Source organism: Microcaecilia unicolor, chromosome 8 (assembly GCF_901765095.1).
Source record: "Microcaecilia unicolor chromosome 8, aMicUni1.1, whole genome shotgun sequence".
Taxonomy (NCBI): Eukaryota; Metazoa; Chordata; class Amphibia; order Gymnophiona; family Siphonopidae; genus Microcaecilia; species Microcaecilia unicolor.
Genome location: NC_044038.1, coordinates 13975574 through 13992629, shown reverse-complemented (window position 1 = coordinate 13992629; position 17056 = coordinate 13975574). Strand labels below are relative to the sequence as shown.

The window sequence follows — 17056 nt, the reverse complement described above, 5'->3', positions numbered from 1 at the left end:
GATGCAAGGTGAGATATCAGGGGTAGAAAGGTAGATTTGGGAGTCATCAGCATAGAGATGGTAGCAAAAGCCATGGGATGAGATTAATGAACCAAGGGAAGAAGTGTAGATAGAAAAGAGGAGGGGACCAAGAACAGAACCCTGAGGTACGCCGACAGGCAGAGGGATAGAAGTAGAAGAGGATCCACCAGAGTGAACACTAAAGGTGCGGAGGGAGAGGTAGGAAGAGAACCAGGAAAGGACAGAGCCCTGGAATCCAAGTGAGGACAGGGTATCGAGAAGTATGCTGTGATCGACAGTGTCAAAAGCAGCGGAAAGATCAAGAAGAATGAGGATGGAATATTGACCTCTGGATTTAGCCAGTAATAGGTCATTGGAGACTTTAGTAAGCGCAGTTTCGGTTGAGTGGAGAGGGCAAAAACCAGATTGTAGTGGGTCAAGAATAGCATGTGAGGAGAGAAAATCAAGGCAGCGGCGGTGAACAGCACGCTCAAGTAATTTGGAGAGAAAAGGAAGGAGGGAGATGGGTCGGTAATTAGAGGGACAAGTAGGGTCGAGTGAAGGCTTCTTAAGGAGAGGTGTGACCACAGCATGTTTAAAGGCAGCAGGGACAGTCGCAGTGGAAAGTGAGAGGTTGAGAATGTGACAGATAAAAGGAATGAGAGATGGCATTAAGAAGGTGGGTGGGAATGGGATCAGAGGAACAGGTGGTACATTTTGAGGAAGAAAGGAGAAGTGTAGTTTCCTCAATAGTAACTTCAGGAAAGGAGGAAAGGGAATGAGGGGAAGGAGAGAGAGGGGAACGGACTAGTGGGAGAGGTGGTGAGGTAGAGAAAGCAAGGTTTATCTTTTCAACCTTGTTGTGAAAGAATTCAGCAAGGGTCTGAGGAGATAATGAAGGGGGAGTTGGGGGAGGGGGCACCTTGAGGAGAGAGTTCAATGTGGTGAAGAGAAGTTGAGGATTAGAGCCAAGAGAGTTGGTCAGTTGGATATAATAATCCTGTTTGGCACGTAAAAGAGCAGATTGGAAGGAGGTCAGCATGAACTTAAAGTGTAAGAAATCAGCAAGGGCCCGAGATAACCAGTTACAACTCCTTCCCCTTAAAAAAGTCCGCCATGAGTCAACCCGAACCCCGGCTTTCTTCTGGCTCACACTTTCCCTCTGGAACTGCCTTCCTGCTTCCATTCGCCTGGAACGTTCCTACCCCAAATTTAAAACCCTTATGAAAATTCACCTTTTCCATTAATTAGACCCTGGTGGTGACCCCAGGATCCACTAACACTGCATCCTCTTTCACCTTCATGCTTTTTTCTTTCCCTACTCTCTGCTTCCACTTTACTATAATACATTGGCGTTCCTTTCTTTTCCTTTGTTTGATTTTTTAATTTTTATGTACATTGCTTTGCTATCTGTTTGAGAAAAAGCAATTAACCAACTTTTAATAAATCAAATCAAATAACTTAAAATATTCTGTAAGTACTTACATGTGTAACTTACAGCATTGTCGGGCCTTTCACTAAGGCGCGCCGAAAAGTGGCCTGCGCTGGTGTAGGCGCATGTTTTGTACACGCGGAGGTCATTTTTTCAGCGCACCTGGAAGATTATTTTTTGGGGGGTGGCCAAAAATGGACATGCGGCAAAATTAAAACCAGCACACGTCCATTTTCGGCTTCAGACCTTACCGTTACCCATTGACTTTGCGGTAAGTTCTCACGCGTAAACTGACGATTACCGCCAGGTAAGCGCCATGCAGTAGAAAACAGAAAATACTGCATCTTTTGGATGCACATACAAAATGGAATTAGCGCCTGGGGCATGCGCTAGCCGGGCAGTAGTCCAAATTTGCCGCACATTGAAAGCGTGTAGGCGCCTATGCACCTTAGTAAAAGGGTCCCCTGTGTAAATTATGCACATTAAGAGGGAGCGCCGCCTATGTCCCGGCCCTCTGTATGCCCCATTGCAAATATGCGCTATGTAAGTTAAGCGCAGAACAGAACTTAGGCAACATGCTGCACACACGTGGCTACCTTCTAATATTCTAAACATTTATGCAAATATTTGCACATAAATGTTAGTGCCTGGCTTATAGCACCCTGCAAAAGCTTTAAATCATACGCTTAGTTAATAAAATATAAAAACAATTTATTGTCAAACCTTAAGTCTGTCTTTCTAGCCATATCCAGTCAGCACGTTATAAACATATGCAAAAAAAAAGGTCAGGTTATATAAAGAACCTGCAAAAAGAGCAACATCATTTTGAAAATACTGGTATTTATTGTGCAGAGAAAAGGAAACAATAGAGAAACACTAATTGTATACGATTAACATGCTATTTGCATAATAATAGTTTAATTTTCAAATGTTTCTGTAGTCTCCTTCCCCCTCTCCTGTTTCCATTAGTTCAGAAATTAATTATCTAAACACCTGTTTTATAGCACAGTTATTAGAAAAACAAGTCATAATTTGGTAGGATAACTTCATTTCCTATTCCCATCAATTCTTTTGTCTCCATTTAATTATTTATGTTGCTCATTCTCAAGGCTGAATTAACACTATTTAGAGCCCTAGGCAATTGTAGGATAAGTGGGCCCCTACCACAGAGTCATATTCAAGGTTTCCCTGCCCCCCCCCCCCCCACCCCCACCACAACACCTGCTGGCCCTCAAAAACCAGTCGCTTTTGTAAAATTAGGCGGAATGCCCTCGCTCCACACCAGCACCTATGAGGAAAGGCTGAGAAGGTTAGGGCTCTTCAGCTTGGAGAAAAGGCGGCTGAGGGGTGATATGATAGAAGTCTACAAGATAATGAGCGGAGTAGAGCGGACAGATGTGAAGCGTTTGTTTACACTTTCAAACAACAACAAAACCAGGGGACACAAGATGAAGCTAGAATATGGTAGATTTAAAACAAACAGGAGAAAGATTTTCTTTACTTAGCGTGTAGTTAGACTCTGGAACTCGTTGCCGGAGTATGTAGTGACAGCAGCTGGCCTTATGGAGTTTAAAGGGGGTTTAGACAGATTCCTGAGGGAAAAGTCCATTGAACATTATTCATTTTTTTTTTGTTTGGGGGGGGGGGGAGGTTGCCGCGTTCTTGAAGCCTATTTGGTGCTACTGAACATCCACAAATAGGGGACTTACACATTTAAGGGGGGGGGATGCTATATACGGCGCCTAAAAGATCTGCACGGAAAACATTATCCACCTAAGCGTATTCTATAATCCGTGCCTAGATTTAGGAGCGGATCATAGAATACGTTTAGGTGGCTATTGTAGCACCGAAATCTACGCGCATCCATTTACACCAATGAAAACATGGTGTAAATCCTGGCGCAGAGATTTAGGCGCAGAGGGCCATATTCTATAACTGCCCGCATAAATTTCGGAATCCCGACAAAACGCCCATTTTCTTACCCATAACCATGCCCCTTTTTGCACACGCTATTAGGCGCAGTGTGTTACAGAATATTCTTAGCGAGTTGTGTGCGTAAATTCTAATTATTGCCAATTTAATGCTCATTTTTGCTTATTAAGTGTTGTTATCAATGCTAATTAGCTTGTTAAGCCAATTAAGTTATAGGCGTTGTTATAGAATCTGCTTGGATTTTGGAGCGGACCTCTAGTTGCACTATATAGAATCCAGGGGTTAGGGCTAGATTCAGTAAGCGGCACCCAAATTTGGACGCCGAAAAAAAATCGTCACCCAGCACTAGTCTATAAAGGACACTCCAGATTCAGCACACTTTGCAGAAGAGCGTTGGGTGCCGAATTCTGTACCTAGCTTTGGGTGTGAGGACTTAACACCAACTGAAACCTGGTGTAAATCCTGGTGCACAAGTTGGGCGCGTATCTGTGGTATTCTATATACTGCATAGAATTTTCCAGAACTCCTTTGACCCACTCATGCCCCTTCCATGGCCATGTCCCGTTTGCATTTATGACTTGCAGTTTTCAGCACGCCTGTGAAAAAGGCCTTTTTAAAAGTTTTTGCCGAAAAATGAAAATTGCTGCGTGTCCATTTTGGGTCTGAGACCTTACCGCCAGTCATTGACCCAGCGGTAAAATCTCGCGTGGTAACTGGGCGTTAATGACCTATGCGTGCCAAATGTCCCTTGGTGTGCGTCTGTTACGCGCGAATGAAAATAAAAAAATATTTTTCAGATGCACGAATCGAACGCACGCCAAAAATGAAATTACCACAAGAGCCACGCGGTAATCAAGCGGTAACTCCATTTTGATGCGCATAGATGCTTACGCAGCTTAGTAAAAGGACCTCTAACTGGGCACGTAAATGTATTTTCATGCCAATCTGCCATTTCAGCCCCATTTTGGCACCTTTTCCGTGCCAAAATTTAGGCACCTAATTAGCGCCTAACTTTAGTTGCCATTTATAGAATTCCCCAGTTAGGGGTTAATTCTCTATAGATCACCTAAAGTTAGGGATGATGCTTGCTAAGTGCAGGTTCTATAACAGCAATTGCAGTTATAGAATGCCAGCGTAAGTCCGCATTTTTATGCGCCTAACTTTAGGCGTGAGCACTTACGCCATGGTTGTCCAACCTCGGTCCTCGAGGGCCACAATCCAGTCAGGATTTCCTCAATGAATATGCATGAGATTTATTGCATGCACTGCCTCCATGGTATGGAAATAGATCTCATGCATATTCATTGGGGAAATCCTGAAAACCTGGACTGGCATTATCTCAGTGGTTGGCATAAATGTTCATGCCAAACTGTAGACAGGTACATTCTGTAACTTGTGGTGCACATGTTCCTGGCATAACCCTGACCTGCACATGCCCCTCCCGGGCCCACAACCCCTTGCAGTTATGTACTCTGGATTTTACGCATGCACTTTATAGAATACTATCTAATGGCAATTATGAATGTAACTGCTAAGTAACACCAATTAGCAGCTAATTATGTTATTAAGTTATATGCAGAACCAACAATATTCTGTGACTTCTGCATGCAACTTTGTACACTAACCCTGAATCCTATATAGCACACCTTAAGTTGCACACACAAATCCGGTTGTATTTTAGATGTGCGCATGCAAATTAATTAGCTAACAAGCCAATCAGTGCCGATAATTGCCACTTAACAAGCAGTTATTGATGCTAATTGGCATTAATTAGAATTACGCGCAGAACTGTCTAAGCATATTCTGTAAAATGATGGGCGTAAATTCTAAGGCGCATAGCTGAAAAGGGGGCGTGGAATGGGCAGGTCATGGGTGTTTCTAAAATCTGTGTGCTTTATAGAATACATCCGGTCCATGCCTAATACAACTCGAACATTGTGTACAATTCTGGTCACCACATCTCAAAAAAGGTATAGTGGAGTTAGAAAAGGTACAGAGAAGGGCGACGAAAATGTTAAAAGTGATAGGACGACGTTCCTATGAGGAAAGGCTAAAGCATCTAGGGCTCTTCATCTTGAAGAAAAGATGGCTGAGGGGAGATATGATAGAGGTCTATAAAATAATGAGTGGAGTGGAACGGGTAGATGTGAATCACTTGTTTACTCTTTCCAAAAATACTAAGACTAGGGGGCACGCGATGAAGCTACAAAGTGATTGTGCACTGTTCTGTAAAGGTGAATGTAAGTGGCACAGGACTAGATTCTGTAAATAGCACCAAAATTTGGGTGCAAAATAATGAGCACTGAGTTGGACGCCAGGATCAGCACTCAACTTTGGGCATGAGGATTTACACCAGCTGAAACCTGGTGTAAATCCTCACACGTAAATTAGGCGCAGATCCCCTCGAATTCTATAATAGTGCACGTATCTTTAGTGAATGCCCATGACCCACCCATGCACCTCCCATGGCCATGCCCCCTTTTCAGTTGCATGCTAAAAGATTTACACGCACATCTTTATAGAATAGCGCTTAGCAAGATGTGCATGCAAATCCAAATTGTTGCCAATGAACTCCAGTAATTGATGGTTAGCACCCAATTATGGACACTAATTGGCTCGTTGCTCAATTAAATTGTGCCTGCAAATTGGGTGCGGGCCCAAATTTGTACACACAATTTTGAGCACTATATTTAGAATCTGGGGGATAGTGTCTAAATGCAAGGGGGTGGTTCACATGTTGGCAGCATGTTAGAAACATGGGCAGGACTTACAAAATACTATTACGTATGCTCTTGCTGTATTTACACGCCTGCAATGGCACCAGGTATATGGCTGTTGTAACTGTAGCTACCTAAACGTAAGGCACACCAATACTGCCTTACTCTAGAACTCTAGAACGGAATGTGGGTGCATTGCCCCCCATAGTGATCATTGTTAAACATATAGGTCCCTTCTAAAATTGACTCTAAGCAACCTACACCCTTTGAATACTGACCTCATAAAACTTTGTGTACTTACAAGAAAGGTCTCTAGAGGGCTCACAGTCAAGGGGGGGATGGGGGGGTGTTTCTGTTTCTTGGGCAATGGAGGGTTACGTGACTTGCCCAGGGTCACAAGGAGCTTCAATGAGATTCAAACCCAGTTCCCCAGGTTTTCAGCTCACTGTTAACCATTAGGCTGCTCCTCTACTCCATGGAGAGGTTTGATAACCTAGGACATCCCCATTCCAACTGATAAAAAGCTGGATGCACAAAACCGGGTATAGTGGTAAAAGAGAAAAACACCAATACGGCATTAATCATAGAGATGTCAGTCCCAAGCAATTATTCTGTGGATCTTGTGAAGAGAGAGAAGATCCTTCGCTACCAAGAAATGTAGTCAGAGACCAAGAAACTGTGGCAGAAAGATACAGCAACATTTTTCCACAGTTTTGATTAAAAGGAATTTCCAAACACCTCTGGATACATAGCCTATATAGGATACATCCTATGACCTCCAGAGGGAAACTCTCTTTGGTATGATACAAGTATTATGGCAAAAGATAGCAGTACATATGAGAGACTGAAATCATACCCCACATACCCTGGCTTAGGCAAGAGGTTCATTTGTTGCAATGGTATGCATAAAGCCACCCCATTTGGAAACAATTGCCCTGGAGAAACAGGACTTTGAATCCTGGTCCCCAGCCCACTTATCTTCTCTCTAATAGGAGCCTGTGGATGTGTACAAAGAATTCGAGGAGACTATTTTTAATATCATTCCTTTTTCTTCTTGAACTGCAGATGAAGGACTTTGGGATATGTTTGTAAAAGACATTCCTCAAGGAGCTACGTCTTATACCGTCAGCTTAGATAAACTAAGATCGGGGGTGAGCTATGAGTTCCGTGTAGTGGCTGTGAATGACTTTGGCTACGGAGAACCAAGCATTGCATCTGCCGCAGTTTCAGGTAAGTTAATCTATTTTAAACCATAAATGACTGCGTCTCCTCCTTATGTTGGGATCATTGCAACATACTTTGTTCCCCTTGAAATAGGGAAGAATGAAACAATTATTTGTCCTCATGTTCCACTAGACCATTCTGTTTTTCAGAATATCTACAATCAATATATACAGTATGAGATACATGTGGAGGCAGTGCATTTATTTCTTTATTGCGATTCCTTACAATGGCTCCAAAAAACAATTATCGAGGTATACAGCTTAAAACATAAACCCAAAATTGTCTAGAAAATTAAACACTACATAATGCAATCTGAATCCACCCTCCCAGCCATTGATCAGATATCCCGTCTACTCATGAAAATTTCTCCCTGAGTCCCAGCCACCTCAGCCAAAGGCTTGAACTAACAAATAGGCCATTAGATATAGCCTGAACTGTAGGTAGTCACACTCTAACTTCACCTCTCGCAATGAGTGGAAGCTCTGGCCCTAAAATACTACTACTACTACTTATCATTTCTATAGCTCAACTAGATGTACGCAGCGCTGCACACTTGAACATGTAAGAGACAGTCCCTGCTCAACAGAACTTACAATCTAATCAAGACAGACAAACAGGACAAATAAGGGGTAAGAACAAAGTAACAAGATTCCATGCAGAATCCCAAAGAGTAGCAAGATTCCGGAATCCGAAGACTACTACTACTTAACATTTCTATAGTGCTACTAGGCGTACGCAGCGCTTCACACTTGAACATGAAGAGACAATCCCTGTTCGACAGAGCTTACAATCTAAACAGGACAAATAAGGAAAATACTTAAGGTGGGAATGATAAAACACACATGGGTACTGAACAAGTGAATAGAGGTTAGAAGTTAAAAGCAGCCTCAAAAAGGTGAGCTTTTAACCTAGATTTGAAGACGGTCAGAGATGGAGCTTGACGTACTGACTCAGGAACTCTATTCCAGGCGTTTGGTGCAGTAAGAAAAAAGGAACAGAGTCGTGAGTTAACAGTGGAGGAGAAGGGTACAGATAATAGAGGTTTACCCAATGAACAGCGTTCACGGGGAGGAGTGTAGGGAGAGATAAGAATGGAGAGGTACTGAGGAGCTGCAGAGTAAATGCACTTGTAAGTCATAAGAGGAGTTTGAACTGTATGTGGAAATGGATAAGGAGCCAATGAATTGACTCGAGGAGAGGGCTAATATGAGCATAGTGACACTGGTGGAATATGTCATACAGCAGAATTTTGAACAGATTGAAGGAGAGAGATGGCTTAGTGGGAGACCTGTGAGAAGTAAGTTGCAGTAGTCTAAGCAAGAGGTGATAAGAGTGTGGCTAAGGGTTTTGGTAGTGTGCTCAGAAAGGAAGGGATGAATTTTGGTGATATAGAGAAAGAAATGACATGTTTTAGCAGTCTGTTGGATATGTGGAGAGAAAGAGAGAGAGGAGTCAAGGATGACCCCAAGGTTTCGAACTGATGAGACAGGGAGTGTTATCCACAGAGATAGAAAGTGGGGGAAGAGGAGAAATGGATTTAGGGGGAAAGATAAGAAGCTTAGTCATGTTTACTTTCAGATGGCATTGAGACATCCAGGCAGCAATGTCAGGCTGGCCTGGATTTCTGCTGAAATTTCTGGTGTGCAGAGGTAGATCTGGGAGTCATCAGCATAAAGGTGATACTGAAAACCATAGGATGAGGTCAGAACACCAAGGGAAAAAGTATACATGGAGAAAAGAAGAGGTCCCAAGAGCCTTGAGGTACCTCAACTGATAGTGGGATAGAAGTGGAGTAGGATCTACCAGAGTATACACTAAAAGTGCGATGGGAGAGATAAGAAGAAATCAGGAAAGAAAAGAACCCTGAAATCCAAGTGAGGACAGCATATCAAGGAGTAGGCAATGATCGACAGTGTCAAAAGCAGCAGATAGATCAAGAAGGATGAGTATTGAATAGAGACCTTTGGATCTGACCAGGAACAGGTCATTGGAAACTTTAGCAAAGGCTGTTTCAATTGAGTGAAGAGGGCAGAAGCCAGATTGAAGTGGATCAAGAATAGCTTGAGATGAAAGAAAGTCAAGACAACGGCAGTGAACAGCACATTCAAGTAGCTTGGGTAGGAAAGGGAGGAGGGAGATGGGGCGACAGTTGAAAGGAATGGTAGGGTCAAAAGAAGGTTTTTTGAGGAGTGGTGTAACTACAGCAGTTTGAAAGGATCAGGAACAGTTGCAGTGGAAAGTGAAAGATAGAGGATATGACAGATAGAAAGGATAACAGTAGGAGAGATAGTGTTAAGTAGATGGGTGGGAGTAGGATCAGAAAAACAGGTAGTTTGGAGAAAGAAAGAAAATGTGCAGTTTCCTCTTCAATTATTTCAGAAAAGGAAAAAAAGGAGGCAGGTGTTGAAGAAGGGTTGAGAGAAAGGACTGAGGGAAGGGGAAGTGGAGGTGACATGTTTGAGAACTCAAGGTTAATCTTGTGAACCTTATCATGAAAGTACTCTGCCAGAGTCTGGGGAGAAAGTGAAAGGGGAGATTGGAAGTGAAGGTACTTTGAGGAGAGAGTTCTGTGTGGCAAAGAGACATCGAGGGTTTGAACCAGGGAAGTTTGTCAACTGTTTGGGAAGTGAAAAAGCAAGAATTTGAAATGTATGAAGTCAGCATGGGCACAGGATTTCAGCCAAAGGCATTCGGCAGATCAGGGACAGAAATTTAGGTAGCGGATTCTAGAGGTCAGCCAAGGCTGGGGTTTGGTACGTCTTACAGAATGGAGAATGGGAGGTGTGAGAGTATACACAGAAGAGGAGAGAATAGTATTATAGGAAGGGAAAGCCACATTTACTGACATGGATTACATAGTGGTTGAGAAGAGGTTTGAAACACTGGAAGATAGAATGGAAGAGTCAAGAACTTGAAGAGTCTTAAATATATTGGTGGAGATTGGACGGGACTTGGGGGAAGGGTGTTTAAGTGTGAAAGTTTTCAAATGATGGTCAGAGAGGGGAAGATCTGAGGGCAGAAACTGGAAAGAGAGCAGTTGGAGAAGAAGAAGAAAGTGGCCATTCTGGTGAATAGGGGTAGTGGAGCACAGTTGAAGATTGAAAGAGGATGTTAACGCGAGAAACTGAAAAGCATAAGAGTCAGAGGAATCATTAGCATGAATGTTAACATTCCCAAGAATGAGGGAAGGAGATGAAGGTTTAAGAAAGAAGGAAAGCCAGGAGTCAAAGTCAGTGAGAAAGGAAGAAAGGGACCTATCAGGGGGTCGATAAATGACTGCTACTCAGAGGGTTAGAGAAGTAAATAGACAGATGGAGTGGACTTTGAAGGAAGAAAAGCAGTGAGACTGAGGTGGAATAAGAGGTCGAAATCTACAAGAGGGTGAGAGTAGTAGCCCGACACCACCTCTGTGGTCAAATGGGCGAGGAGTATGGGAGAAAAGGTAACCTCCATGACACAGGGCTGCAGCTGAAGCAGAGTCTTCAGGGCAAAGCCAAGTCTTAGGGCAAGGAGATGGAGAGTATGAGAGAAAAAGAGGATGTAGGATTGTTTGTTGCAGACCGAGTTGGAAATAGCGAATGATGCTTAGAAGAAATAGGATACAAATGAGCTGCTTGATGTTTTGTGACAGCTTATTTGGGGGAGAGCCAATTGGTCTGCCGAGCATGTGCAAAACAGCCAGTTGCTAAGCATGTCTGCTCTGCACATGCTACAGACGGCTACGTGTATGAAAGCTGTTGGTAGTCTATTTTTTGGGAGGGGGAGAGGTTTTGCTTGGAGTGGAGAAATTTCTGACTATTGTGCCTCCTCACTCTGCAACTCCGCTCCCAGCATAATATATTTAAATGGCATCTAGCAAACAAGGAGCAGAAGAGCGGGAGGTGGATATCTATTTTCAGCTCCCGGCGGGTTGTGAGGAAGTGGAAAAAAAGAGAGCAAGAGAGATTCATGCTGGAGTTTGGTACAGTATATACGTCTGACTCCACAAGTTCATACAAGTCCATACAATGTTTATTTCATGGAGAGAACTTTGCTGGCGCAGAGCTGCTCCACGAGCCAGTCTGGATCTCTGATCAGAGCTCCGATGGGCGTTTTCTTCCCGGAGCACCCGGATGAATTCTTCCCTCCACTGTTTCAGCTGTCATTCTTGGCAGTACCGACAGCTCCTGACCACCCATTAAATTTTCCGTGGTAAAGATAGGGGCTTCTGTGCATCGCTCGAAAAATAGCTGTATATCGCTTTGCATACACTTTCGTATAGTAATTAGCTCATTATAATAACTTTGCATTCAATTTTCGTTAGTTGCTACCGTGACAGGAAAAGAGCTCACAGAACCCTTTTGTACATGTCTCTCGATAAACTGGCTAGAACCAGTATAAAAACCACATTGCTGGCTCATTAGGTTTTGTGCATCTGGGCCTGGGTCAGTCCAAGGGTCCATCTAGCCCAATATCCTGCTTCCAGCAGTGGTCAATCCAGGTCACAAGTACCTGGCAGAAACCTAATTACTAGCATCATTCCATACTACCAATCCCAGGGCAAGCAGTAGCTTCCCCCATGTCCAGCTCAATAAAAGACTGGATTTTTCCTCCAGGAACTTGTCCAAACCTTTTTAAAATCCGGATTGTTACTGCAGTAAACTCAGTGGCTGAAAACTGTCCTCTGCCATTTGCAGGTAAAAGAATTTGCCTGGTGTCACAGCATGTACACTTTCGCCCATGTCATAAAGGGGTATGGCCAGGGTACAGCGAGATCAGGGACAATAAGCAATGCACGGGTTTTTGTTTCTCGGAATTTTCAAAGAGAAGCTCTGCAAGGAGTTTCATTTTCAAAATGTGCCTGCAGACCCACAATTTTGAAATTGCCCTCTGTATGTAATCAGCAGAGAGAGAGTGTGTTTTAAACTGCAGTTAACACAGTAGCACCCTAATTTATGTGTGGAAGGAGCAGCTTTCAAAATTCTTGAGCAGGAGCATCTCCATTGAAATGAAATTTAAAGAGAAAAATGATGAAGAGTTCTCTTGATGTTTTTGTTCATTTACCTGCCAAGTGCATTATCTGAAAAATGTGTTTTTGCCAGCAATGAGGAACATCCAGTCCTTATTTGACTGATAAGGAACTGCAGTGTGGGTGTTTTATGAAAATGAACCTTGTTATTTGTTATTGTTTCTATCAGTGGGTCTTTATCTGGTAAATGAGATGCTAATGAAACAATCATAAGAATACATTATCCATGCCCGCATTCTGTCAGGCTTTTAATAACTCCCTAAACTACAGAAAGAGCTTTTCTTCACAACCAATATACTTTGCGAGACGCATGTGTTAAATTGTATTTCTTTTTCAGCTTCACTGGTCCTCCAGTTCATTAATGTGCTTTCCTTTAATATCCCCTAGAAATTGATGCATTCAAATGGGAGGTCACTGAAATTGAAAACCCACGATTCTGGCACCTTAAAACGGTGGTGTAATAAAGTGCAGTCTGCCTGCATTGCATTATTTCCCGTATTCAGATGGTGTGGTAGAGCTATTGGGAAAACTGGTCCCTTGTTGATTTAAAATGCAAAGCTCCCAACTGGATGGAAGTATTCCTTAGAAACAGAAAAAAAAATGGATTACTGTATTGCCCTCTCTCGTCTATGTAACGTACATAAACGTCTTCGTGAAACCCTTCCTTGGCTAGGGGACTTTGCCCATTGATATGTAGCTCCTGAGCATATTAGAACCTCAGTCTATCTTGGGTTTAAAGTGAACATAAGTCACACACGAAATGAGTTAGTGGCTTGGGGCTCTTCTGCCTCTGTTTTACGTAATTATTATTTTTTTATTTATTTATTTATGTTAAAAAATGTATATTCTGCTCATTCCACTGTTACTACTACTACTACTACTATTTAGCATTTCTATAGCGCTACAAGGCGTACGCAGCGCTGCACAAACATAGAAGAAAGACAGTCCCTGCTCAAAGAGCTATGTAATAAAAGTGAGCCAAGTATAGGACAATCAAGCCATTGTGACATCATTGATGAGGTTGGCTCTTATTGGTGGACTGAGGCATTATGACATCACAATATTAGCTCTGGTTACAAGAGACTACTACTACTACTACTTATCACTTCTATAGTGCTACAAGGCATACGCAGCGCTGCACAAACATAGAAGAAAGACAGTCCCTGCTCAAAGAGCTTACAATCTCTTCTCCTGCTTCCACCCACCCTACCCCTCTACCCACCCACCCCTAGAGTGACATGTCTTATATAACCTCCCTATCAACCCACTCATTACTTTACCTCACCCATTTCTATTCTTCTATCACCTTCTCCCACTACTCCAACCAGAGTTACACCTAATCACACTGACCACCCTTCAACATCTTCTGTCCTTCTGTGACTGTTCTCTTGTGCTTGACTGCTTAAATATTTTAAATTTAAATGCTTTACTTTTTGTCTATTAGATTGTAAGCTCTTTGAGCAGGGACTGTCTTTCTTCTGTGTTTGTACAGCGCTGCGTACACTTTGTAGCGCTCTAGAAATGTTAAATAGTAGTAGTAGTAGTAGTAATCTAATAGACAAAAATAAAGTAAGCAAATCAAATCAATTGATGTGTACAGGAAGGAGGAGAGGAGGGTAGGTGGAGGCGAGTGGTTACAAGTGGTTACGAGTCAAAAGCAATGTTAAAGAGGTGGGCTTTCAGTCTAGATTTAAAGGTGTTCACTGTTCACAGAGAATTACAAAAAAACTGTTAATAAGCAACATAAATATACCACATAAAACATAACATAATACTACATCAGAGCTTTACCCAGACTCCAGAACCAGGGTACTTTCAGGCAAATTAGTGCCAATTAATACCAGCAATCGCCAGTTATTGGTTGTTAATGTCATTTCACACTTATTTAGGCTGTTACTTTATGCGCATAAGTGGGCACTATTCAATAACCTGCATGTACAGTTTTACACTCTAGTTCTAGTTCTAGTTTTTTGTCCTCTGTCTGCTTCCCTATGTCTGTTCTCGGATACTGCGCTCCAGCCAGCAGCACCTACTAACTATCCCTTCACTTCAAGATGTACCGTTATGCTCCTATCAGAATACAATGTTTAATGTAGTAGGCCCCACCTTGTGGAATGGCCTACCATTAACAGTACGAACTGGGGGCCCGATGCACAAAGCCTACTGGTCCTGCAACCTGCTTTTTATACCAGTTCCAGTCAGTTTAACAATCACATTATTCAGCGGGAAAAGCACAAAGGGTCTCTGCAGGCTTTTTACAGCGTGGGGCAGCAGAAACAGGAATTGTATGCAGATCTATTTAAATGAGCTGTTAAATATTCAAATGTGCACCCCGAGTGATGCACAGCCATTTTCCGAGTGATGCACAGAAGCAGCCTTTACCTATGTTCTTCACCGTGGAAATTCTAACAGGAGGTCTGGATCTGTCGGTCCTTTGAAATGCTGTTGCAGGTATTCCACAGTTTAGCCGCTTAGCTCTGCCACTCCTGCCCACTTCACTCACCATTGAAGCCATTAACTTATTCCCCCCAACCCCCACTGCAAAAAAACCCAGGGGTCCAGTGGACCCCGATCCCCATGCCTCCTCTCCCGCAGAAAAATCCCTGGTGGTCCCAGTGTTTCGCATAGCTTTCAGTAGATGAGCTTAGCTCTTACATTGGTATTAGCAGCTGATCTAGCCAGGGCCTGCCAGTCTACAGAAGAATTGTTTGTTTGTTTGATTTACTACCCAGTTTTATATATGTCCTTGTTTATAAAGTTGCTTATATGTTTCACCTGTATTACTTTGATTCTGTTTTTGTACACCGCTTTGATAGTCTGACCCAAAGCGGTTTATCAAATTAATCCAACCTTGAAAATGTGCGTACAGAATTGTAGAATGAAGGGGAGAGTAGCTGGAAGGAGAAAGTAGATTAAAAATGAGGTGCACTGGAAGAAATATGCAAGGGGTGCATGTCAGAGTTTTTTTTATTTATTTATTAGGATTTATTTACCACCTTTTTGAAGAAATTCATCCAAAGCAGTATACAGCAAAAATATGTCGAAAATTGGCAATAGACAATTACAGCAGTAATAATATTCAAAAAAACAGTATCTAACATGGCATTGTATTCTACTTACGATGTCAACATAGTATGTCTTTCAGAGTATAGGTCTGAGTTCTCTTTCTTTTTTTCTTTATTGCATTTGTATCCCACATTTTCCCACCGTATGGCAGGTTCAATGTGGCTTACATATTGCTAAAAAGGCGGTTACAAAATTTAGATTTGTAGAAGTCTAGTACACAATACAGAAGTACAATAAACGCTTAGGTTGATATATTAGCATATTGTGAGAGAGGTTAATATTATTGTTTTCCATTTACTACTACTACTACTATTTAGCATTTCTATAGCGCTACAAGGCGTACGCAGCGCTGCACAAACATAGAAGAAAGACAGTCCCTGCTCAAAGAGCTTACAATCTAATAGACAAAAAATAAAGTAATCAAATCAATTAATGTGTACAGGAAGGAGGAGAGGAGGGTAGGTGGAGGCGAATGGTTACGTGGTTACGAGTCAAAAGCAATGTTAAAGAGGTGGGCTTTCAGTCTAGATTTAAAAGTGGCCAAGGATGGGGCAAGACGTAGGGGCTCAGGAAGTTTATTCCAGGCGTAGGGTGCAGTGAGATAGAAGGTGCGAAGTCTGAACTTTTCGTGATGTTCGGTGGTGTGGGATTAGGCAGACCCAGGGGGGAAAGACTTCTTGAAAAGATGTGCATTTCTCCAAGGATTCGTAAAGCTAAACCACGTGTCATCTGGACTTCTTGTGATAACTCTGTGCTTGATTGTTTGTTGTTTCTCCTTCTAGCCAAACTGGAAACTCCATTTTACGAAGAGTGGTGGTTCGTGCTGGTGATGGCTCTTTGCAGTCTGATCCTCCTTCTTCTGGTGGTGTTTGCTGTAGTCCTGCACGGTCAGAGTAAGAAATACAAGAACTGCAGCACAGGTGACTGTTCTTGAGCATTAGGGGTGAATTCTATATATGGTGCCAAAAAGCACGCTATTCTATAAGCAAGTTTATAAAATACTGCTTACGCCTGAGAATCGTGCAAATATACGCACCTACATTGGGTACGGATCCCCCTTACCGCGCACCCTTTTTCAACTCGTGCATAAAATGTAGGTACTTATATTTCAATTAAATCTAATTAGTGCCAATAATTGGTTGTTAAGCCAATTAGCACTGATTAGCTTATTATGCAGTTAAATTGCAAATGCAAATTGAATGCATGCCCAAATTTTCACGCGACATTTCTAGCAACTTTTATAGAATTAGGGGGTAGATCACTCTTCTGGGAAAAAAGGAGATTCCCTTTGTGTGATAAATCAAAAGAGAAATCTTTTTTTTTTTTTACATTTGTACCCCGCGCTTTCCCACGAACAGCACCAAAGTCCACCACCCTAACCACTAGGCCACTCCTCCACTGTTGCTACTATTTAAGATGTTGCAATTCCACTAGCAAGAAGTCGGCCCTTGCAGATCACCAATGTGGCCGCGCAGGCTTCTGCTTCTGTGAGTCTGACGTCCTGCAGGACGTCAGACTCACAGAAACAGAAGCCTGCGCAGCCTTCTACATGGAATGTTGCTAGTGGAATAGCAACATTCCATGTAGAATCTCCAATAGTAGCAACATTCCATGTAGAATCTCCAATAGTATCTATTTTATTTTTGTTACATTTGTACCCTGCGCTTTCCCACTCAT

The 17056-nt window shown here is 42.5% G+C and overlaps 1 protein-coding gene across 1 annotated transcript in view; it reads left to right on the top strand.

Annotated features, from left to right (window-relative positions):
* Window positions 1-17056, top strand: part of SDK1 (sidekick cell adhesion molecule 1) — a 734579-nt gene that overhangs the window by 694120 nt on the left and 23403 nt on the right. The window contains exons 40-42 of the mRNA XM_030212035.1: window positions 7147-7311; window positions 8629-8637; window positions 16162-16299. Coding sequence (XP_030067895.1) covers window positions 7147-7311; window positions 8629-8637; window positions 16162-16299 — 312 coding nt within the window. The remainder of the gene's footprint in view (window positions 1-7146; window positions 7312-8628; window positions 8638-16161; window positions 16300-17056) is intronic.